The sequence below is a fragment of the Brienomyrus brachyistius genome, chromosome 8 (genome assembly GCF_023856365.1).
Source record: "Brienomyrus brachyistius isolate T26 chromosome 8, BBRACH_0.4, whole genome shotgun sequence".
NCBI classification, from domain to species: domain Eukaryota; kingdom Metazoa; phylum Chordata; class Actinopteri; order Osteoglossiformes; family Mormyridae; genus Brienomyrus; species Brienomyrus brachyistius.
In genome coordinates, this window is record NC_064540.1 from 2,807,520 (window position 1) to 2,833,198 (window position 25,679).

The window sequence follows — 25,679 nt, forward strand, 5'->3', positions numbered from 1 at the left end:
CGCAAATAATTTCAGTCAAATCAGTGGCACTGAGTTCATTTAACTCCACAGAGTGCAGCAGTACAAAAAAATCATTTTCAAACCAAGAGAGGAGGTGATTCAGCAGTGGGCTGGAATGCCACGAGGAAGCAACGTGTTTACGCAGAGGTGCAAAGGACATGATGGAGCTGTGGAAATGAGAGTCTGTGTTTTACAATTCATAAAAATCTGTGACTTCTATGCATAACGGCAAGCTACACTGAGTAGGCTAAAACGAGCAGTTAAGATGTCACAGGCATTTTGGGAGAAGGTTTGAGGCTGATCTCTCCTTTGTATTGCCTTTTTGTAAATATCGCATCTGTAGGTCGCACCGTTTATTAAACCATATGACAAATGCCTGCATATCGATATTAGATTCTGTGAGATTCAAATGAGCGCAATTAACACCGAAGTAAATGAGTGGTTTCTTTTTAACGATTAGGTCCTGCGTTTGCCGGTGTTACGTTTTGAGCCAAATACCTTTAGGAAATGCCGACTGATGCACCCGCCAGCTGTGAGAAGCAGCATCCTCCTTACGGGTGCCGTGTCGCTCTTCTCTTCCACTCTTGTTGCTGACCCTCTCCCCTCCTCCTACCCAACACCCCCCCCCCTTTTACTCTCGTTGACAAGCGTCACCCATGAGCAGGAGAAGCTGAAGAGCGGCTCGGAGCGGGCGGCAGCCCCCGTTTTTTTATCCGCAGCTTTTCTGCAGACACCGACAAAGCGATTTACAGACACGCAGGACACCCGAAGCCGTCATCAGACCAGCAGCACGCCAACCATTGAATCCTGATTTTTTTTGTGGGAAAGGGAGGGAGGGGGGAACAACACACTGTGTATCCCCTCTACGAATTAGAAAAAAAACCCACATACCTCCAAATGCATTGATCTCCCGCTGGCGTGAAACCAGACTGATTGGTTGCAAGAAGGTACGATACCATCCCAGCCGATTTCCACGGAGGATTGTTCCTGGTGGATTGTTTTTCCCCCTTTTTATTTGGGCTAAAAGACACTTGGATTATAAGCGCCGTGGACTCAACATAACAATCATCTGCCGCCAACACAACAATGCTGCTCTTCTCTTTACGCTAAATCATCCTAAAGTGGAATGTAGGGATTTATACAGACACCCGGTTTTCACGTTTTTCTTCGGCTTCGTGAATCCGAGTTTGTACAAATTGGCACCGAACAGAAAATATCTCATATGATTTCAAAAAACATATTTCAGTGACTTTCCATATTTCACTTTTGCACAGGTGGGGGAGAATCGTACTGACAAAAATGATATGGTTGGGTAATTAGCGAAGAAATCGAACTGAAGGAAAGTGCTTATTTTAAGAAATTACTTTTCGATACCGCTCTAGAAATGTTATATTTTTATGCATCACTATTGTGGCCCAAGTGTGCCTCGTAGTACCTGGCATTCATTTCGTTTCGTTTTAATTGTGGATGACGAGTGACTCTAACGAGACTTCATTACTACATGTGAATATACATAACCCAAGGAACCATAAGACAATAATATTAACTAAAACTTGCTATGGCAGAACCGAAAGCCGTCATCTCCGGAGCTGATCAAGTTTTCCAATGAATTGTAGAAGCTAGTTCTAGTAGATATACGCCGAGAAGTCGTAGTGATGCTCAGAAAAAAAGACCCGCGGACTTCACCAAGGCGCTTTGGCAATTTGTAAGGTATCGAATTAAGCGGCGAAAAGCCCCTGCACCGAGAGAAGGGGTGTGGGCAGCACTTCGCGACTTTGGATCCTCCATCTCCGATCTCCTCTTCTTTCCTTCGTCTTTTGTGTAAGAGTCACCAGCCACCATGGACCTCAAAGAGGAGTCGGAGGAGATGGACTGCAAGCAGCCGGTGCCAATTGAAGTTTTCGCCAGCAGATCCACGCTGCACGGCATCTCGCACATGTTCAGCTACCAGCGCATCTGCGTGAAACGATGTCTGTGGATTATGTTCTTCCTGGGATCACTGGGGTTCCTCATCTGCGTATGTGTGGACCGTGTACAGTTCTACTTAGAGTACCCACATGTCACCAAGCTGGACGAGGTGTTGATCTCGACGATGATCTTCCCCACTGTCACCTTCTGCAACCTGAACTCCTTCCGCTTTAGCCAGGTGACGCGCAACGACCTTTATCACGCTGGGGAGCTCCTGGCGCTTCTGAATGGGAGGTGAGTACGTTGAACCTCAGGTTGAGAAGAAAAACTACAGCGAAACAATTGTATGGTAAAATATGGAGGCTTTCGGGAATAGATTTTTATTCTGAAATCTGAGTTTGATTGCTGTGACCAGGCTAGGACGAAGATGAAATTTGCTACGGGATGTACGTTTCAAGTTTCAAGTTTTATTTGTCACATACAGAAACATTCACTATACGTGTGTGTAGTCAAATGCTTTCCCCACCAGCTGCCTGGATTGTGCTCAAAAATGGAATAACGTAATTAAATATAAATTAAATATTCTTACCAGTTAACTTTGTAGTCTCACAACTTTTTCATGCTCCAAGTGGGCAGTGGTAGCTTAATGATTAGGGAAGCGCTCTTATAATTGCAAGTTCGAATCCCCGACCAGCAAAACACCACTGAGGTACCCTGAGCAAGATACCGCCCCCAAGCACTGCTCCCCGCGCACGGAATTAGCGGACCCCTGCTATGTCACATTGTCACATATGGGTTAAATGCAGAGAACACATTTCTTTGTTGTGTCAACAATAACCACTGATCACTAAATTATAAAAAAAGATTGAATATGGAATATTGTTTGGTTTGTTTATCTTAGAAACATTTTAGACGTACAGTTACAGACAAGGTCACAGTATAGGCCTGTAACTGTGGACGAGAGGAAGAGGGTGATTTAAATGTTGTCAAGGAGGTATCATTGTGTCCTGACCTGGTGGTTAAATTATTGTTGGTAGATTATGAAGTTTCTAAATAAACGTGGAAATAAAAAGTGAGCTGTCGTAACAGCTGAACTGCAGCGTACTTATAAACTTAAGTCTTTTATATCACTTTGCGCCCAGTCTTTGCTCGTTTGCTGCAAAAAAGTAATCGGCTCTGAATTCGCTTCAGAAGCAGCTATTAATCCTCGATTAATCGCATGAAGGACTCTTGATAAAATGGAAATCGAGATCTTAGGTTTTTGCTAATTACCAAGCAAATCACTTATTTCAAAAACAAACTCATTGCCAGTTCAAAGGAAGATTGAATATTTCAGTGCAACATTTGTCAATTTCTGGAGCTTATTAAAGGCTATATGAGGAAAGTTTTGCCAGATAAATGACATATGTTTTCTCTTCCCGGGGACAGTCTTGCAAAAGTTGTAACTTGCAAAAACTGTGTTAAATTAGCGAGTGTTGCTCTCGATTTTGCTCTGCCCTTCAAAATCGGCTGCTGGCAGTTTGGGTCACAGCAGGGAGTTGATTTTAATACCGTTAATTCTCAAATAATTATGAGAAACAATGATAATTGGTTCACTGTTGAGAAAGTGACCTTTGGTTTTGCATCAGAACTCTTTGAAGTATTGCGTTAGGGTGAATTTCACACATGGCCGCCCTCTTGTTTTTCTAATTGGACCCAGTTCGGAGGTTGTTTTCATTTAAGTCTTTTTTCTTGCTAGTAATTGTAGGCTATAAATAGCTTTAGTCTGTAACGATAAATAACTCTCATTTTGTTTCTTTCTTTGCTGAAATATTTCCACAATTTGTTAATGCGTAAATGCTTTAAAGTTTCTCTTAAATTTGCATCAGGTATGCAAGTTGACAACCTAAATCGACATTTGTATATGCAGTACTGTGTGGATGTCAAAGAAAATGTATAAGGCTATTTATCTTGGTAGTGATTGTACATTTGCTCAGGAAAAAAAAACACAATTTGACATTATCAAATATGCAAATTTACAGTAACAATAAAAAATAAAAAATTCACATGTTCTTCAAAAAAATTAATGATATCTTGTCGAACAGGTAGAGAAACTGCGCTTTGGTTCCCAAACCTCTCCTTAGGGGAACCTTTGTTACATTTCTCCACCATCTCAATTAGAAAATTAACTCAATTTGTTAAATAATTCAAAGGGGTATTGATTAGCCAAACATGGCGCGCTGGTGGTCAAATAAAAAAAAATACACGGGTCTATTGGACGGTTGTTGTAATATTGTGGTGAGTTTAAGAAAGGTTTTGAAATGGCTAAGTTGACATACTTTGACAGATATAATATAGTTTTACATCAACATGGAGATCATTTAAACAATTTCTGTTACTTTTGCACAGTACTATACACACAAACATGTGTGTGTGTGTGTATGTAGCGAGTACTTCGATATGTAAATTCAGTTGCCCTTTGGTCTCTGATCTTCAGTGAGTTTAAAAACGTATTTTCCAGTAGATGAGATCAACTTTTGAAGAAAGTTTTTGAGGTTTTGGAAAATCTAAATATCTAAAACCATCTCAATATCTAAAACCATGCTCTGCATACTATTATCAAGAGATGTCTCCCTTATACCTGAAAAGAATGAAAAATGAAGGTGAGGGGGGAAAAAAATCACATCTCATCAAAATGGTAATTTTATTTCGCCAGTCAGCTTTTGTCTTTCGGCAGGTCAGTCAGTCAGCAGGGGTGCCTCTCAGGGAGACATAGACTGTGGCCATCACTGAAAGTGGAACAGGCTGTAACTCTGCCGGGGGTGGGGGGGGGTATTCTCTCCACCCAGCTAGCATCTTCTCATCCTACGGGGAAATAATTGGCAAATTTTAAAAAGTTACCGAAGCTCCTTTGTCATTGTAGTCACCTGTCACGAGTCCAGAGTCTGGTGGGTGTTGTTGTCCCATCGTGGTTTTTTCCAACACCTCAGTTTTGAACCCATATATAAAGCAAACGACGGACAAAGGTTGAACAAAAGGAAGAGTCCCGTGGATTTCGAGTACATTGTAAGAAGCAGACTAAGCTCTTTAGTGCTTCATGCTTTTCTGGTTATTTTTAGCATATCGATTCACAGAGCATTCTAAGCTTAGGCCCCCCGACAGCCTGACTTGGAATATATATTAGACAGAGTTAAGTACACTTGTCATTAGTGAAGGGGGGGGGGGTTGATAGGTTGGAAAAGCGATGCTTTATCCGTCCATCTTCCAAACATTTATCGCGTTTAGGATCACAGGGAGCACCAGACACCCATTACAGGAAGCCCTGTCAAATCTTCACGTACTGTGAGCAATTCGGAGACGCAAATTCAGCCACCTGAGGATTCTCAGGCTGCAGGAGGAAACACGCATCACACAGGGGCGGGGCTTCGAACCTTCAACCCTGCTGGTGTCAGGCAGCACTAAAGAAAACCACATGAAGTCACCTAAATAACCTGTAGCAGTTCTCCGGGGCGGTGGGAGCACTAACATGGAATCACATGAGCTTCTCATTATAAAACCCCGTTGTAATGAGGTATGCAGCAGGGATTGGTTTAAGATAAAATAAAGAAACTGTTAGAGACTCATAAACATGTCAGTGACATGAATGTACGCGCTTAAACGAAGTGATGTTAGTCCTTACTTCATGACGGTTCTATCCAGTAAACATAAGGGGGCCCATATGTAGGTATAATCCTGCCCCAGAATCTGCATTTAGTGGGTAACTAAAGGGAAATGGTGCTTAGCCAGTCCAGTCAGTTAAATGTGACTTACTGCAGCCGTGTATCTCCTTAACAAGTGTGTGTGTGTGTGTGTGTGTGTGTGTGTAGGGGGGGAGGGGGGGCTGCAGTCCTGTGCATATGCAGTACCCAGAGGTAACCAAGCTGCCTGATGGTGCCGTTGCTGACTCCACTGAAACCTGCCTGCTGTCCTCTGCTTGCTTTTGTCTCAGTTCTGTGGGGATGTGTGTGCGTGTTGTTATATCAAGGAGCAATTCCCAAAGCATGGTAGAAATAAATACACATATCCCGTGAATTCTACCTGGCGTGTCAGAAATCACACGTGTGATTGTGATTGACATATGGCCTGAGTAGATTCCCTGCATCCCCCTTCAGGGATACGCCGGTCCATAGTGAACAGAGAGCAGCGACGGACTGCTTAAGTATTCCCATCTGCTCTGTACAGAACAGATTTTATGCATTGAAATCACCCAAACCACACTGCCGCCCCCTATAGCTACAGTGAGTGTACTGTCATCCCAGAGACAATAAGAACACATAATACAGAAGAATGCAGAACTTCATCCCTTGTCTCTGCCGCGTCTCTGCATTCCTTTAGAGCTTTATGTAATGCACCGTTTAAGAGACCCACATTCCGGCTGGGGCGTCCCCGAGATGCGGGTGGGTGGAGGAGGGGTCGTGACGGGGCCGATTATCGGCTGAACTGCGAGATTTCACAGACGGCGCTAATTACGCGGGATAAAAGCTTGTTTACCGCCGGGCTTATGAGAAGCCGTCAAATTGCCTCTTTCTGTCATTCCTCCTTCTCCCCGTTACCCCCTTCGAGGACTCTGCGTCCCTACTCACCTCCCCTTTTTTTTATATCAAAAGGCGACTAACTGTTGCAAAACCAAACGGTTAATGTCTTTTTTTTTTCTTTAAAACTTTGCCCATGAGAACTCTCTCATCGGAACGCCGTCGCCACTGCCAGCCCCATCTGTCGTCAATAACCAACCGCCTGTCGTACCGTTACTCTTTTCCCTCTATCGAGAAACGTCGGGAGGGAAAAAAAAACGTGTCTGCTCTCCTCACTCGAAAGACAGTCTGAAGCATTAAAACGGAGGGGTGATGTAGCTGCAAGGTTTCCTTTTGATAGTATTTCTGTGATGCATGCTGGCGCTTGGATCCGATGTGTAACGCGAGGTTGTCGGGGGGTTTCGTTTCTGGGTGTTTGGCGTCTAAGACTGAAGAGGAGGGGGAAATGAAAAGGGTCGAAGGGGGTGGTGCGGCTAATAATAGCAGAAATCAAAACGCTACTGAGATATGCGCTTTATTCTCGGTAAGATTATATGAATGCGGATGGAGAGGAGCTATTTTAAGGTTTGATAGAATGCGAAAAAGAAAATAACTTTTAAAAATAATGTATAGGGAACAATGAGGCTTTTGATCATGTGGTATGTGGACGTGTTTTTGGAGAAATCGTTACCAGCCTCGAGTAAGGGAACCGGGGCTGTTTCTGATCTTGGTAATTCCTGATGGTCAGGATGTGATGTGTATTCTGAGATTGTGGAGGTCACACTTGATTGAAGATGGATATTTTGCCCCCCCCCCAAAAAAAAATAAAATTAAAAAAATAAAACAAAATAAATAGTCTCCTAGCCATAAAAACAATGAATTATTCCTTAGAGTGTAGATTGCATGTTTATTGCATGGTAGCATCGCAGAGAGATTTCTGTGGTAATTCTGTGCATTTTAGCTGTTAAGATGAATCATAGAGGAGCATGGAAAGCTTTCAGGCGTCTGTCTTTTACCTGTTTATATATAGTCATTTTATTTGAGATTCCCAGCTCACCTAACACAAACACCTAGACAATAAGATGTTTAAAGTTCATTGCAAATGAAAGTGATTGTAGTTTTTTAAATGCTGTTGGCGGTTTAAAGGAATTGTTGTTATATGAGTTTGGGGCTCAATAAGCGATGCATGTCTTGGAGTCTCTCTAGAGAGAGAAGGTATTTTTTATGGATGGATCACATTTCCCTTGGCTGTTGAGGTTGTGTCTTTATTTCTTCATTTGTTCAGCTATTGTTTAGGACTTAAAATGCCGTAGCCAGTAATCTAATCGCGACTTCTTATTTCCCGAGGGATATTCCTAGTTCCAGAACTCTGCAGGGAGTTGCAGTGAAAGCATATTAAAGAATCCTCACATTTTCTGCAGAGAGTATCAGCTTTCATGGAAAGCCATAGTATCCTTTGTCTTCTGTTGCCTACGACTACTGGGGAGTAACCATTAATGCTTTTCCACTGACATACGGGAACCAAGCGGTACCCAACCTCAAAGAAAGACTAATTACAGCCCAGTTCCGCCTCGCTACGGTCTTCTACTGCAGAAGAGTCTAATTGATAATGCAGTTGACAGGTTTGGAGAGCAGCAGTGGCGTAAAACCAAAAAAACAATTACTTACTGTACACACAGTGTACATAATAATTTGCAATGTGCCAATTTCCGCTAGCATGCTGTGTTATGTTAGCATTAAAAATTAGTTTTAGCTTGTGTAAATATGCAGTACGAATCCATTCCATTCATATGTTCTATAGTACTTTTTAAAGCAGGACGTTGGAAATTTTCGGGTTCCGAGTTATCAGGAATGCATAAATAGTGCTAAAAATGAATATGCCCATTTTTCCTTAAGGTAATCCATGCATTTCAGTGTAGATCACCGGTGTCTCTGTGCATTTCGACACATCAGAGGGTGGTGATGGAAGCAGCTCAGTTAGTCACGCTTAAGCTAGCAGATCCATGTCATTCTGGGTACGGCTTGGCAGCGGCTCGCGTAATTTACAATGGAAAATCGTCAGTTCGCCGGTATGACTCTTTGATTGCTTGCATTAGTTTTGTGTCTTAAGGAGTAATATGGGAAACTGAGGGGACGGCATGGTGGTGCAGCGGTTAGCACTGTTGCCTCACACCTCTGGGACCCGGGTTCGAGTCTCCGCCTGGGTCACACGTGTGTGGAGTTGCATGTTCTCCCCATGTCGTCGTGGGGTTTCCTCCAGGTACTCCGGTTTCCCCCCACAGTCCAAAAACATGCTGAGCCTAATTGGAGTTGCTAAATGGCCCATAGGTATGTATGTGTGAGTGAATGGTGTGTGAGTGTGCCCTGCGATGGGCTGGCCCCCCATCCTGGGTTGTTCCCTGCCTCGTGCCCATTGCTTCCAGGATAGGCTCCGGACCCCCCGCGACCCAGTAGGATAAGTGGTTTTGAAAAACGTTCAGGGAAGCTATACAAATAATAATCCTGTACTTCCAGAAGTACTTTGAAATTCTTCTCATGGCCTACCCCATCTTGCTCAGGGTCCCTGGAGCTGGGGGAGGGGTAGTGCCCCCTCCAATGGCCTGGCTTAAGGGTCCACGGACATATGACTATTCTGCTGAGGGCAGGGCTCAAACCAGCAATCATTCAATCACAGGCACAGAGACTTATCCTGCGGAGCAAACACCATCCCCAATTAGGATGCTGTTGCATTACAAAATCAAGTGGACAGGTGGGAAAACCCAAAAGGCACTAGAGCATCATTTTCTTTTCGAAGGATTCAAGATTCAACGTTTTATTGTCATGTGTGCAAAGCACGATGATATTCTTACTTGAATGTCTTCTCCACAGATTGCAGACAATTAACAGATCAGTGCAACATTGCCATAATATAGTGCAATAAATACCAAGTACAAAATTCTACCTGCTATGAGATGTCAAGTAACATATAATATCTAACAACAAATAATACAACTTTCAGCATGAGATATTTAAAATGATATGTGACAGAGCAAAGTAGCAATGTAAAGTGGCACGGTGGGCAGGACAGATAATAATGAACACAATAGCAGCACTGTCTGGTTCGTTTTGAGTCAATGAAGTGAGACTGGAAGAGTTGACCTAGTGTGGGATTCTGACGTACTAATTCCAAGCGTCCTCTTCAATCGACTCTCATGAGTTTGAGGGCTCAGTCCTAACAGGTACGTTTTCAATCACGTTATTTCTACCATACACATTGCTTTTGTCTGGGTACGTGACATTCCATTGCGTCAAACCGTAAACGGCTGCCTGCTTTTTGTCGGCTGAGTGACCAAACCCACGATAAATTAGATCATTAATTCAATAAATTAGAATTTATTTAAGACAGAAGCTACATTCATACAACTGTTCTGCTAAGAGAATTATGCAATGATGAGGTATAAGCTTACAGACAGTAAAAAAAAAAAACGTTTTTGCCAGAATTTTTGTAATACCGGTTCACTATTTCCTGAATGTGCAGGGATGATGTAGAAACTTCCCTGCCAGATGTTCTATGGTACCTTCAGCTACAGAAATAATAAAAATGGCAACTTTACCTTTAGTTTAATGACGTGGTGGAGGCAGCAAATTATATGATATCTACCCAGTGATTTTTCGCTCTCATAATGTGTCAGGTTTGCACTCTTGAGCTACAATGTGTCAGCTGCCCCCCCCGCTGTTGGTCCAGCTGGTCTTTGTTAAAGCTGCTCCTCAAACAGACAGACCCCTAAGCGCTGGGGCCAGGTGCTGAGAGCTGTGGTTTCCAGCCGGACTAGATTCGATGCCTGGGCGTCTGGTCCCCCCTCCCCTTGCTTACCATCGCTCATCAAGCACCTCGAACTCACGATGGCTCCTGGCGGTCCACGGTGGTGTGTCTTTTCCGGGCCAGGATCACAGCCCACACTAGTCCTGTAGGAGGTGCTCTGGGGAATCCTTAATGCAATTATACTGCTGTAGGTGGACCACTGCGGGATGCATAAATCTCACAGCATTGCTAGGCCAGTGGCCTAGTGTGGCAACACGGAGAGTCCTGTGTGGGGAGAAATCTCACAGTCAGCAAAAAAAAAAAAAAACAATAAATGGGAGAAGTGAGGCGTTCAGCCCCGTGGGAGTCGGATTATGTCAAATGCAGAACTTCCCGTTGGTTCCCAAGCATTCATTGACATTGCATAGTGTTTCCACCCATTGCACGACTTCAAAGTGTAATTTAACCCAACTGTCAAGTAACATCTGACCCTAAGAGATCGGATAATTTTGGCGAGTAAAGGATATGACTGAAGTGTGTGTTCAGATTTAGATGACCGTTAGGAGCCGTCCCATACAGATGGTGATTAGGGCAGAGCGGTGCACGTACAACAACTCAGTAGCCTCAAAGGATCAGTGTGTATGAACCACATTGGCCAGAGAATGATTATTAACAATTTGATGCAAATAACGTATGCAAAACATTGAACATTGTAGTATCACCAGTAGCCTTCGCTCACTGAATCTCTTTTAAGCGTTTTATTCAGAAATTGCCTCAGTGTGTCCATCATTGGCAACATATCGTTGGCTATATTTGGTTATTTGTTTGCTTGTTTGTTTACGACACGTGAGGATGGCCTCGTCCCCAAATCACACATGTAACTGCCATCCTCCACCCGCCGGCGTATTCCTTTGAATTTTGTGCAGAGGCATTCGCTTTGATCTGTGTGTCAGCGATGGGCTTTTTCGGGAAGCTGTTGCGTTGATTTTTGAGGAAAACCAGTGACCAGAGAGGCCCCTGGGCGCATCGTTAAAATGCTGGAAGGAGGCCCACTTGGAACAATGGACAAAGGATAAAAGGAAAAATAGAGGCATGAGAAGACAACAATTAGCTATTCTGCTGTTACAAACACATGCATGAATAAATGATTAGGCTGACCTGCAGATTCATTCTCCAGTTATTTTTCTACTTTCTAGAAGAGATGAAATAAGTTCAAAGTGTTTTGAAGAGATATCATTTGTTATTAAACTGAAATATTTATGGTCAAAGGGATTTTTTTTGCTAGGGAACACAATTATAATCTTTATTGTACAACTCAGTATGAGCAAAGTAAGATATAAATATCTGTTTAAGTTACCTGGCAGCATACCAGATTCAGAGTAATTAGCATGACCTAACGCTGAGGGGCAGCAGTTATATGAGGTTAACTATGTGGTGCTCTTAACCTGGAGGGTGTTGGTTCACATCCTCTGAAGAGGCCTCTCTTGTAGTACCCTTGAGAAAAGTTAATTGATTTGACTTAAAAATATTAAGTTTATAAATGGTTTAAAAATTATTGCTTTGGATAAAAGCAGCATGTAGATGTAATTACCCCCTGTTTCAGGCCAAGGAAGCATTTGTATTAGCATATAAATATTTCAATACATAATGCATAAACAAACTATCATTGTACAACACGCCCAGTAAATGTAACCTGTGTGTTATACAAATGAAGACAGTGGTATGATGATAGCAAAACCCACCAAGCTATGTTCAAAGACAGTTAACAGCAAAACAGAACAACCAGTCTACTGGAATATACAAAAGTAATGGAGATTCTGGGGGGGCAGTAATCCAGAGCCAGTAGTCCAGAGCGATTGTGTGGGTTCCAGCCATGGAACAGTGCAAACAGTACAAATAATCAAAACGAGATGCCAGGTTGGAATAATTCTCTTGCAACAAACTGACTCCTGCTGATTCTCCTTTACCCAGTCTCAGCCCTTTGTTTCGAAATGTCTACTTTCACATTCAAAGTATAGAAGCATCCCAATTATGAATAGAACTGGTGAGAGTGCCACCTGGCTTTTGGAGGGTGAATTGCTCCCCTAGATTCAGGTGGTACCTCCCTGAGTGGCACAAGGTGTGATTATTTGTTGTGTTTTTGCTAGTTAGGTTGTACTGCCATGCCAGCTAACCTGGTGCTACTTGGACTCCTACTATCCTCGGGACCTGAGAGCTGTAATTAGATGTTACATTTGTGGGCCGGGCATTGACTCTGGAGACCATGCTATCGTCGGACACCAGGTCACAGGGTCGAGTCCGATTCTGTTGTGTGGAGTTTGTGCGTTGTCCACATGCGGTTTCCCATAATGCTCTGGTTTTCTGCCACAACTCACAGAGAGATAGGACTCTGGGGAACCAGAGACTCTTACTGTATGATTGAGCTGGGATGAACTGGCATCCTGTTCAGCTTGTGCCCTGCCCAGTACCGTCTCAAGATAAATAAGTGGTTATTGGATCTATAGATGCATGTAGAACATTCATACTGTTCATTTTAAGTTCAGTTTGGTGTCCTGGAAGAGTCTGTTTGTGGACTGAACTTAATCTTATTTGCATATTTGGAGCTGAAGGATGAATTAGCCTTTCAGTGAGGGGCTTTGATTAAAATAAGTATTGAACAAGGCCAAACGGCATTTTGATTATTCAGGATGATATATTCCATTATGAAATAGATACATACCTACAGCTGTAGCAGTTGGAAGAAAATGTGTCAAGCAGTAACTAACAGATGGTAACAAGAGAGCGATTTAAGAAGTGATGAAGAAGGTAAAGAGTGCAGTGGATTCTGGGATTGCTTGTGAAAGGTTTTCCTGAAGGAAAGATAAAGAAGAGCGCTCCACTTCTGCTTGTGATCAAACCATGTTTAAATAGTCTCGGAAGTCTTCCTCTGGCTTTACCGTACATGAATGAATCGAGCCAATTCCTGGGCACCCACGATCACACACATAATTCACTGTCACTATGCCAGCCTTTTCCATTTAAAGTTCATTCACCCTTTCTGGGTTTTTCCTTTGCGTAATAAACCCCACTGGAAGTCCTGCTTTCTAAAGAACGATCCTTTGATGGATGTATGAGACGCAACTCTGAGTAAAGGCTTATTATTTATGCGGAAGGTTTCTGCCGGTCTGGCCAGTTTCATTTTCATTATAAATACAAAGAATAGTCACATCTCTCATTTTAATGCCATGTAAATCAGTCTGTTAAAACCTTAGGCCATTTCATGAAATTATATTAAACAACATGAATTATTCCTGATATAACAACACGCGGGAAACTCCAAACCCTTATCTGTCTCTCCATTAAAGGCTTCTGTTTTAATCTTACTTTTTTCATTAATCTTCCTCAGTGTCCAACTTGCATAAAATAAAATGTAGCGTTTTAATGCTTGTACTTGAAATGTGTGTGGCGCTCAGTGTTTTATGGGAAATAATACATCTCCATGATTACCGCCCTTCTACACATTCATCTTCTACCTGATCATCCTGGTCAGCGTCATGAAGGGGCCTGGAGTCAATCCCTGGCAACTCGAGGCACGTAGCCGGAGAACACATTGTGTGGAATGCCAGTCTGTTGCAGCCCTCACACATACACAGAGCATTATACATTTAGGTCAATTTAGAGTCGCCAATTAGCCTAACTGCGTGTCTTTGGACTGCAGGATGATTGCAGCCAAAGCCTTTAAATAGATATGCTCCAGTGCTGAAAGGTATTTACAGTATAATGAAGGTATAATACATTTTCATTTAAATAGCTGCCTTGTTAAAGAATTCACATACAGTATATATGGGGGAAAAGCCCGAATTAGCTAAACAGGGTTTGTTAAACAATGAAAGCGGTGTCACATTCTTACCGTTCTACTTGTTCTGGACAAAAACAAGGTCAAGGCAACAGAAAGATCAGGATCTTCTTATAACATCTGCTCATCATATTGCTCACTTACATACTCAGACATGTATAGCGCTGGACTGCGTTCACCTAAGTTTGGATTCCGTGTTTCCTTGCCTGCCTCATTCTGGCTTGCTTTCCGCCCAATCCCTGTCTCCATAACCCTGAAGAGGGAATCCCTATCAAACAGCCACCTGGTCTTTGTCACCGTCTTCTGTTTCCATTCCTGACCAGGGCAATTTGCACACCAAACAAATAATTACACTGCTCCCTTTTTGCTGTTTATTCTCTTCCTCAAATAATTTTAAAAGAAATAGTTAAAAATTCCTTGCTATGTTCATCTTCTGTCTACATCTTCCAACTGTGTCTCCAGTAAATCGGCATCTGGAGTCTGGAGCCTGTCCCAGGCAGCACAAGGCGTAAGGCAGGGGATGCTATGGACAGGATGCCAGTCCGTCACAGGCAGTAAAGCAAGGGACACTATGGACAGGATGCCAGTCCATCACAGAGAGTAAGACAGGGGACACTATGGACAGGATGCCAGTCCATCACAGAGAGTAAGACAGGGGACACTATGGGCAGGATGCCAGTTCGTCACAGAGAGTAAGACAGGGGACACTATGGACAGGATGCCAGTCCGTCACAGAAAGTAAGACAGGGGACACTATGGACAGGATGCCAGTCCATCACAGAGAGTAAGACAGGGGACACTATGGGCAGGATGCCAGTCCATCACAGAGAGTAAGACAGGGGACACTATGGACAGGATGCCAGTCCATCACAGGCAGGAAAGCAAGGGACACTATGGACAGAATGCCAGTCCATCACAGAGAGTAAGACAGGGGACACTATGGACAGGATGCCAGTCCGTCACAGGCAGTAAAGCAAGGGACACTATGGACAGAATGCCAGTCCATCACAGAGAGTAAGACAGGGGACACTATGGGCAGGATGCCAGTTCGTCACAGAGAGTAAGACAGGGGACACTATGGACAGGATGCCAGTTCGTCACAGAGAGTAAGACAGGGGACACTATGGACAGGATGCCAGTTCGTCACAGAGAGTAAGACAGGGGACACTATGGACAGGATGCCAGTCCATCACAGAGAGTAAGACAGGGGACACTATGGACAGGATGCCAGTCCATCACAGAGAGTAAGACAGGGGACACTATGGACAGGATGCCAGTCCGTCACAGAGAGTAAGACAGGGGACACTATGGACAGGATGCCAGTCCATCACAGAGAGTAAGACAGGGGACACTATGGACAGGATGCCAGTTCGTCACAGAGAGTAAGACAGGGGACACTATGGACAGGATGCCAGTCCACTATGGGCAGTTTGTACTTTAAGTTAAATAATGCAATACCTCAAGTTTCTACCAAGAAATAACTAATATGGCTTTGGGAAGCACCTGTGGGCAGTTCCTCTGAGAAGTAGGACTGTAGTTTGAAATGATTCTGCTTCTCTCTCCCCTCTCAGGTACGAGATCCGGGACACACATCTGGTGGAGGAAAGCGTCCTGGAGACGCTGAAGGTGAAAGCCGACTTCCACAACTTCAGGCCGCGTCCGTTCAACATGCGCGAGTTCTACGACCGCACAGGTCACGACATCAAGGACATGCTGCTCTCCTGCCGTTACCGTGGTGCCGAGTGCAGTGCAGAGGACTTCTCAGTGGTGAGTCATTCAGGTGGCTGATGAGGTGCCTGATGAGGAGCGTTTCTCGGTACCAAGAACACAAAGATAGTACTTGTGGTCTTGGCAAGACCGGTCTTGCTAACTTGCCTTCCGAGATGAAACTTGGGGTGCAATGAATCATGGTCTCATTCAGCAGGGATATAACCGATGCATCTTTGATATTTGGCACGGGGCAGGAATGACATCCGTGGAGTTTTGTCGTCCTCTGTACTTCTGTTCTTGAGTGTTGGATCTCGTGTTCGGTAATGGATGATGACGTAAAATGGATACACAAAAACAGAAGTACAATGAGGTACGCACACTGATAAACACCCGAGGTGCCTCATGTGACCGCTGGGTCCTGATTGCCTTGAGAACCTGTCCTCTTCATGCCGGTTTGGTCTTCTAAAAAAATTAACCCAGTTTTGTATGCAACATTGTGTTTGTAATAGTGACAGTCATTCAGCTGGATTTTATTAGCCGTGCCAAAGCTTTGCCAGGAAGTTGACACAAAGCTCTACATAGTCAATTTTGCTTCTGCTAAAGAAGTTTAAGGAGTCACAAGCCAAGACCCCAAAGTGAAACCTTAGATAAGGGGGACTGAAACTCAATTCCCTGCCACACACTCAGGCTGGAGATATAATTAGATCATAATTAGATTAAAAAATTGTAATAAGTACCACTGACTCTCTCTGGTCAATGTTCTGGCCTTAGCAGCCATTTTTATATATATATATATTAAATATTAAAAGCAGTTGTACAGAGACACTGTGCTCTGTAATCAAAATGCATTGTTTTACTGCCAAAATAATTTAAAGTAAAACAATATCCTTTTTGTTCTATATGAGTGAGGAACTGAGAGAAAGATCTGGAACAGAAGAAGAGAACTACACTAGTGGCAAAAGTTCTGGAAACACTTAAAATTTTTAGAGATTGCAGAACTTTATTCTTTATACTGTATACTTTAACTGTTGCTCCAGTTACTTATTTAATCATTCATTGCATGATACTTATTAAACAGCTAGAGCAACAGTTGAATACATTTCTGTAATCTCTAAAGATTGGAAGTGTTTCCACAATTTTGGCCACTAGTGTACATTTCTACTGGCTTGTTTTTCAGTATCGCTTGTTTTCTTTAAAATTGTCTATTTTTTCCTATTTTTTTGCTGTCCCAGACAGGCAGAACATTGTGCTCTTTCCATTAACCCTCCTCTTGAGCTACTAAACATAAGCTGATCTATCTTCTGTTGCTTCATTTATTATTTTCCTTGGCGTTAAGTAACCGTTGGCAGACAAACTCCAGAGAAGCCTATTGTTTACACGTCCTAAGTTGAAGGTTGGAGACCTGGGTAGCTGCACATCGGTTGTTACACTAATAAATCGTTCGACATTTTTGATGTGATGGTCTTCCATACCATAACGTTTCCGCCCTTGCTGTAGTAAATCCCAGCCCTTGATGTGCTGCCTTGTTCTCTGCATCCCTCTGAACCCCGGAGCCTCCGGCTCCTCCCGCAATGTGCTGATGTCTCCCCGTTTAAGTTCTGCTGATGAACTAATGTCCCGAACAGCAGCAGGAACAGCTCAGCAGAGAGCACTAATGGCGTGTAAAGAGTAATTCCCGCCGATGATTTGCCGTGGGTCCCCGAGCGCCGTGGTACTTAAAAGCGCGGCACCTACAGGAAAGTGGTCCCCATTCCCTGCAGACTTTACCCTTCACACGGTGCCGCTACAACCGAAGACGGAAGCGAGAATCCACATCGCAGCAGAATATCGATCATCTCATTTGGCTTGGTTCCGATTGCAGATTAAAGACGATTTGCTTTCCTTACAGTTAGTGCATCGGTCAGTGTATATTTTACATCTATGCCCGAGAACCCAGTGTCCCAGTTTTAGTGTGAGGTTGACACCTTTTACCGTCCCTGAATTTAACAATGAGTGACTGCAGCCTGGGCTTTAAATCCATAACTGCCAACGTGTTTTTTTTTGGTTCCCCTTAAGTTGCAGATCGTTTAGTTTGAGCCAAACACAGTCATTTGCCTCTTGCAGGTCGGCGTCGGCTTAATGATGCACCCTGAACCTCTCTGTCTTTCAGAAACAGTCGCTATGCTGAAATCGTAATTTACTCCTCGTTGGATGGCAGTGACTCTTGAATGTCTGCGGCTCGTCTGTGCCCCCGCACGCGTGCACCAGCTGGGAAGGATCCCTTTTGTCTACTTCCATTTCTCTGATCTGAGTCTTCCAGCTTCTCCTTGGATTTTTTTCTATGGAGGGGATGGTGTCAACTGAGGGAAGTAGGCTCTGATCGGGCAGAGGAAGCGCAATTCAACCTTCGCTTCCCTACCTGCTACCCCGAGCCAATTAGAGGGCGAGTTGCACATGGAAGTGTGTGGATGTCCGTCAGAGAAGGGGCCTCACCTTTGCATGCTTTATTTTTTTTTCCCGTCCCTCGCTTTGCAGTCATCGCTGTAGGCCTCCATCGCACGTACCACACTGAGGCCGACGTTAGGGGGGCGCGGAAGGAGAATGGAGCACATTCTGATGCCCCTCTTCTTCACTCTGCGAGCTGCTTGCTTTTAGCGAGCGAGGCAGTACACTCAGGAGAGAATGCGCTTCTCTCGTTAATACCCACAGATCCACCGGTGACTCCGACCGGGACCTCAGAACATTATGGGAGGTTTTGGAGGGGGTGTAGGGGAGGCCTGGCTAGCAACCCACCTGTGGCCCCTCGTGTTTATTGGAGCTCCACCGTGGAGGCCAGTTCCAGCAGGTGTGGAAGCCCATCTCTTGTATGTCATTATGAGAGCCTCCCAAGAACTTCCCACCGCTTACCAACTCCTGAGTAGTCCTCCCCCACACTGTGATTAAAGCAATTCTCACAAATGTCAGACACTGTTACCTGTATGAGGCATTCATAGGAGCAGCTGAGAAAAGCGTGATACCCCAGAGGTTCAAGGGAACTTTGATTCCGAGCTGCGCTGACGCTGCTTCAAACTGCTACAAGTGGAATACCATGTTCTGTTAAGGCCATGAATCTCAACCTGGTCTCCAAAGCCAGTCCTCATTTTTGTTGCGTTCCACCACCTGGTATTACTATTACTTCACAGCTACTTATAAACTACCCCTGTTGACTTGGCTGGGGCAGGTAGACTAGGATGAAGATATGGACTGGCAGGTGTTGGACTGGGGTCTTGGCTGGGAACTGCGGCGTAAAAAGACCAGATGATGAATGTGTCTGTATTATATTCACTGTGTCTTCAGGAAGATTTTTCAAAGTAATTCGTAATGGAAACCTGCAATTAAGATAAGCGTGTGATAAAGTCTGAAAATTATGATGTGGTCTATCTGGAAGAATCTGCAGTTAATGCTGTCATAAAATTTCTGTTTGGACGTGTAGATCTGTGAGACGTGAACATTAAGCGTTTGTTAGCCTAATTTGACATTATCTGTATTCGTCACGCTAGGCCTGGTGATTTTTGACTGCGGCAAGTGCCGCCGTTTTAGGAATGACAAGCGCTATAGTAACGTTCCTATTGGCTGTGGAAAGGAAACAGCAGGATGTAGAGAGACGCCAGTGGAATAGCATGTGATTTTTGCTTGTGTTTTGGGGAAGGTATCCTGGAAAAAAAAATGCTATTGGATTTAGTGGATTACAAGAGGATTACGGGATCCGGGGCGCCCTGATTGTTCAGATGCTGTGCCTTCCTAGGGTGCTTCACCTTCTACCTCTGCCAGGTGCCCTTTTGCTTCCAGAAACTTCCCCCATCTGTTTGCTTTGCTGTCATATCAGGAAGGGCGGTATTTCTAGAGGGGACCCGTCAAGATGAGAATAAAGGCAGGGGGTTTTGAGGCCGACAACGAGGTTAGAATCTCCTCCGCCAAAGCGTCGAGCTCTGAAAATGGCTCTGTGTCCGTAAACATGGAGGTTATTCCCATCTCTCTTTCTCTACTTCCCTCTCTGGATCTTTTCCACCCATAGCCGGTAATCACACACGTCGGAACCAGTCATGCCCGAAAGCGGATCACGGCCGCGGTGAAAGAAAATTAGCCGCGATGAACGCACAACTCGGCATAAGCAATCGGAACGACCGCTTACAGCAGCACATGAAAACAATACAATAAATAACGGCAGGAGACTGAAGACAGATGATTGAGTTTCATGACCTTCTGTTTAATTAGACAGGCTTACTCTATACTATATTTAGTCATTCACAGGAGCGGAGCGAGAGCTAAGAAGCTGCAGTATCGCTACTTATTTCATTACCAAGGCCTTTCAGTCAGTAGCATGTTTGAATGAACGCGGAGAGATGCTCCATGTTCCAAAGCTTCACGTTCATAGACGTACAGGAGTGCTGTAATGCACAGGCTTTCCTAGGCTGAAGTCGAGGGGCCTCCGCTAATAACGGGCCACAACTAACCTTGGTTAATTTTAACCCCCCCATGCCTCTCTCCGGTCAGCGACTTTTACCTTTGCCACCCCGACCACCTATGGTTGACACCTTTTATAGTTGCTGCTTCCCCCCCCATCAGTGAAAATAGTAGGGTGGCCTCTGGCCGTGTTAACAGGAGATATAGATTGTGGTGTTCGGTGAAAACGAACAAATTTTTACAGAACCCCACGGTTTGATGATTGTACCACATTGCGTGAGATATTCGAAGAAAGCTACCTTGAGGCAGAAAAATGATTTCAGATTGTTCTGAAGGGCTGATATTGTCTTTCTTGAGCGGCCTTTCAGACCGTTTTCCACATTTGTGTGGCTGCGAGCGCTCTCCTCCAAGTCGGTGTGACACGCCAGTGATATTATTTGAAAGTGTAGCGTTTGTCTAGCAACAGCTACGTGTTGAAATGTAGGTGGGCGGCACCGTGGTACAGCAGGCAGCGATGTCAACACACACCTCCGTGAACGGTCTGCATCCGGCCTCGGCTCTGTGTGTGCGTGTTCTCTTGGGTCTCTGCTTGCAATCTCACCATCCTGGTCTGCCAGTGACCCCAAGCTGCCCTCAGCGTGTAGGATGTGTGTCTGCGTTTGCCCTGAAATGCACCGGCGTCCCGTCCAGGATGTACCTTGGCATACACCCACGCTTCCTGGTACAAACTGCGCATTATTGCAAATCTAACCAGATAAGCAATTATTAAAGATGGAAGAAGAAGAAGCAAAATGTAGTAAGATTATATTATTTTGTATTGGATATATTTTTCATGTCAATTTAGCCGAGTACTGATGATTGCAGTACCTGAGCTAAATTTAATTTCCAGTATATTTTTTCCCTAATAGGTACATGCATATTGGCATATAGCTTTGCATGCATCCCACACAAAGTACACACATTTGGCCTTATAAATCTTATAGGCAGTAAGCAGGACCCTATTTCAGGCAATATCACCCATCCCACAATTCCTAGCTGTGTGTCAGTCATCAGTTTGGGTAATTGTTATCAGGGGTGCAGCTGGACATTGTAGGCCCCATGAAAGTATATCATACTGGGCCCCCACCCCAGACCAATCCAATTATGTTTTAAGTGTTGTTTTAGTTACTTGGGGGCCCTTATAATCATCCGATCTCCCCATTGTTTACGATGCTAATGATCGTTACGATTACTATCCGCAATAACAATTTCTTTAATTAGCAGATACTTTTATCCTAAGCAACCTACAATTGAAAGCAGCGTCAGACAGTCCCTGTACCAGTTGTGAGTTGAGGGCTTTGTTGAAGGGTCCAATGGTAGAGCCGCTCAGCTGACTTTAAGCCAACAACCTTCTGATCGCAGGCAGCGGCCACCCCCACTACCGTCCACCTGGAAGCCCGGTTCCTCATTCATGTCTCGGTTTAAGCTGTGTAGTTCTAGCGGTTATAAGCCCTATTTGACAAAAATATAACCCAAGGGAACTTCTTGAACTATAGGTGGTACAGTCGCTGCATACCTTCAGGGTTGGGGGTTGAAATCCACCGTCTGCCGTGTGTGTGGAGATTGCATGTTTTCCCAGCGTCACTCAGGGTTCCTCCCACAGTCCAAAGACATGCTGTCTGACTAAGTGGAATTTCTGGAATGTATGACTGTGTGTGTGTTTATATAAGCCCTGTCTTGGGTGGTGCTCCAGGCTTGTACACTGTGTTGCCTTGGATAGGTTCTAGACTCCCCTGTGACCAGGATTAGTGTTATGAAGATGGTCTGATCCACCTACTGTAAGAGACATCTACGTCTGCAAATCAACTGACCGGCAACATGTCTCGTTTTTGCCTAGGTGGACTTTAACGGGTTCGGTTCTTAAAATCAAGCGATTCGTGCATAAATTACACAATGTACGATAAACACAGCTATTCCTGTTTGTCTATCAAACTTGCCTAAATGTAGTATTTGGTTATTCACTTGGGATCTGTCAAAGAAGCCGGGCATTAAGCTCAAGCTTAGCTGTACATTGCCTGTGACCTCGCTGTGTTTGTGATGCTGAGCGGCCGGGGGGGGGGGGCATTTCCTCCTTCTCTTTGAGGGACAGCTAGCCGGCTGTCTCCCTCGGGGCTCACGATCCTACTCAACAGCGAGTGGTAGAGGATTCCAGCATTTGTGTTGATCCGTACAACTCCCACCAGTGTACATCAATCAATTCCCTATTACCCCCCAGTGCTCTTAGACAACGATCAATTAGGCTCCAGTTGCTGAATAATGAATGCCCTGCTAATGAAAAAGCCTGGTCTTCCGGAGTAATGGGAGCTGTCATCTCCACTGATCCCTCTGTTCACACTTCTCTGGATGGGTACTCTTGGCCACTTGGTACAAGTAGGATTGATCTAAGCATTTATAGTTTGCTTTGCTCCCATGATTGCTACAAATCTTACTCGTTTTCATTCAGGAATGTAGCTTAGTGTGGGCAAGAATTCTTCAGGACTGCTAAGAGGTCCCAGCAAGGAGCTTCACTTTTGATGAAGATATAACCACTGTGTGGTTTTCTTCCCTTCTGAAAGCCGTGTCGGGCACGGATGGCAAGCGATGGTGTGTTATATTTATTTAGTTTCGGTTTCCGTCATTCTCACTGCTGCCTGCGTTTCCTCCACAACTTCGTTTCTTGCCATGCTACCGTCTCTTCCTGTGAAAGAAATATCAAAATAAAACTGGCGAGTGGGATAAAAACAAGAACAACACTGGCATCTAGGTAGTTCACCTCCAGTGGAGAGAGGGAAATAACCCAGGCTACTGATGCAAAGGGACATTCTTAGGGAACCTGGCCATCGTTGTTTTGTGAGCGGCTATTTAAGGCCCCTCAGGACATCACAGGTCTGTGGGAGCAGCTTTTGGGATCCTACCTCCATTCGGTTCATGCTTGTGTCCCTACGTGTTTCAGGACTCAAGTACTTGTCTTGGTGAGCCATTACGATCCCTCCAGCTATCGCCAAGCCAAAGATAAGTACCCACCAAGCAGGTCCCACACAACCTGATCTGGAAACGCGTAACTACTGAAGAAAAATAACTGATTGTGTTTCTCCTATCAAAAAAGCGCATTCAGTTATTTGTCTTGTTCAACCGTGGCGTAGGACACAGGTTATTGATGAACATCAGTCATATTGTGACTTCATCACAGATTGGTGTTCCGGATGATCAATGATTTTGCCAGTTATCGTAGCGGATGATTAGCTGACTTTAGATCTTTGATACTGTCGGGATATTTGGACGAGAAACAGGGTCCCTTCAAATGCCAGACAGCCTTCAGTAAGTGAGTCAGGTCCTCGGTTTAATGTTTCATAGAAAATGACTAGTATTCCCCTTTCGGGAAGTCCGGATGGGACCACCCACAGTTAGGTGGCACAGCTGATAGGGACCATGATGTCATCTCTGGCCTGTTCCTCAACGGGAAACATCCCGTTGCGTTTTAAAATTTCTGACATTTTCAGTTAAACCCCACAAGATGAAAATGCGGAAAGACGGGAGGAGGAGGTGATGGGAACAGTGAGCACTGACATGATGTTTGTGTCACACTCGCAGAATGGAGAGGTGAAATCCAAATAAAAAGACGACACACAGTTATTCTCCGTTACCTTGTCCCATATGATTGCATTTATTTGTTTGTTTTTTGTGCAAAGTTGTGTGGTGCAAATTGACATGATCTAGACAGATTGGTCTCTAAGTAATGGATTATAAACACCAGGGATCGCTGGAGGCAGCCCACAAATCTGTCCGATGGGGCGGAAAAGATATTACTGGCAGGGCATGATGTAAAGGTACTGTAGTGTGCAAAAGTCTTAGGCGGTCAAGGAAAATAATGTTTAAATGATCTTCATGTTTGTGTGTGACATTATGTGCCTGTGTGTGATATTATGTATGTGGAATTGTGTTAGCTTAGCCATTGCAAAACCTCTCCTATAGTCACCCCAGAATTTGCAGCAACCATCCAGTGCATCCATGTGTTTTTTGACTCAACCACTAGCTAACCATGTCTGGTAAATCAATATCGCATGAAATTATTTAAGTTCATTAATTACGTGAGCTGGTGTAAAAATTTAGCAAATACATGGAATTGGTTGCGGCGACCATCTAACAAGATATCAGTAATTTTTTTGGGAACAGAATATATCCGCTACTTTTTATTATATTACTATTAATATGCATATTATATAATGTTAAATTGTGTTTTCTTCTGAGCAAATATACACTCATAAATCGCTTTAAAAAATGTTCTTTGACTGTCTAAAACACAGTGCTGTGTAACTGCTTTCTGTCTTTTATCTTTTATTTATGTGATTCATCCATGATGTTCATTGTCTCTTTATATGCTGCTCGATTTTAGGTTTTCGCTTTTCAGGTTGCACGTCAATTACTGCAATAACTCATTTAAATGTATTAGGGTATTTTTTTAAATTTCAAAGAAAAATATTACACAAATTAGTCAGTTTAGGGTAAGAAGGAACTTGTGAGTGTACATCCGGAAACAGGGGACACCTTGTATGGGAGGGTAGTATGTCGGCGCCAAAGGGCAATGCGGTGACGTCAGCTTAGCTAACGTGATTTTTTTTTGTACTTCACGAGAAAATTATGTGGGGAGACACCTGTGTAACACAGGGAAATATGTGAACTTTACACATCCAGCAGTGTTTGAACCCTGAAGAGAGACTTACCTTCTAGCACTATGTCACGGGAAAAACATAAAATTATACATCATTATGAAATATGGTAAGCAATTACTAGAGTGATAATTATGCGTTTTGTGTGTATGTAAAGAATACCAAACATTAAAAACCGAAGACATAGTTAATACTGCAGATAATAATAATCACGCTTGTGCATTTGTTTACTGTTTTACCCAATAGAACGGGGATTGTTGCCAATTTTTCGTTTCTGTGGGGCACAGCAGTGATTCTCCTTCAGAGATTTAACAGTGCCAAGATCCTCAACATCTGTTGCAGAAACAGACAGAAAGACAACAACAGAAATCTGCCGCAGAAATGACAAATAATCACTGAGGAATTCGCACCTTCTGTATATATGACAAGGGCATGAAATGCATTCTGACTACATTCATTGACTAAATTTCCTTCTATGTGTATTAAAGGGAAAGATTTCATTTAAAGGGGGAAATGAGAGTGACATAGCCTTACAAATAAAGTAACTGAGTATAATGCCAATGTAAATGTGTGCACTTCATCAGTGTGTGGTGATTTATAAATGACATCATAATCAATGTCTGCTCCCGTGGTAACGCTGATGTCAGCTTTTACGGGATGGTGCTGAGGCAAGTCATGTGGGGGGGAAACAGTGCATTTGAGTAAAAGACTAATTTAATTTATCGGACATTAACCTGGAACAGGAAGACGACAGCAGCGTTCTACAAAACATAATTACATTTAAAATAATAATAATAATTTTAAACTTC

General features: G+C 43.8%; 1 protein-coding gene across 1 annotated transcript in view; it reads left to right on the plus strand.

Annotated features, from left to right (window-relative positions):
• Nucleotides 1–651: 651 nt before the first annotated feature.
• asic1b (acid-sensing (proton-gated) ion channel 1b) overlaps nucleotides 652–25,679 on the plus strand; it is a 140,222-nt gene continuing 115,194 nt past the window's right edge. The window contains exons 1-2 of the mRNA XM_049023504.1: nucleotides 652–2,202; nucleotides 15,625–15,820. Coding sequence (XP_048879461.1) covers nucleotides 1,841–2,202; nucleotides 15,625–15,820 — 558 coding nt within the window. The 5' untranslated portion in view covers nucleotides 652–1,840. The remainder of the gene's footprint in view (nucleotides 2,203–15,624; nucleotides 15,821–25,679) is intronic.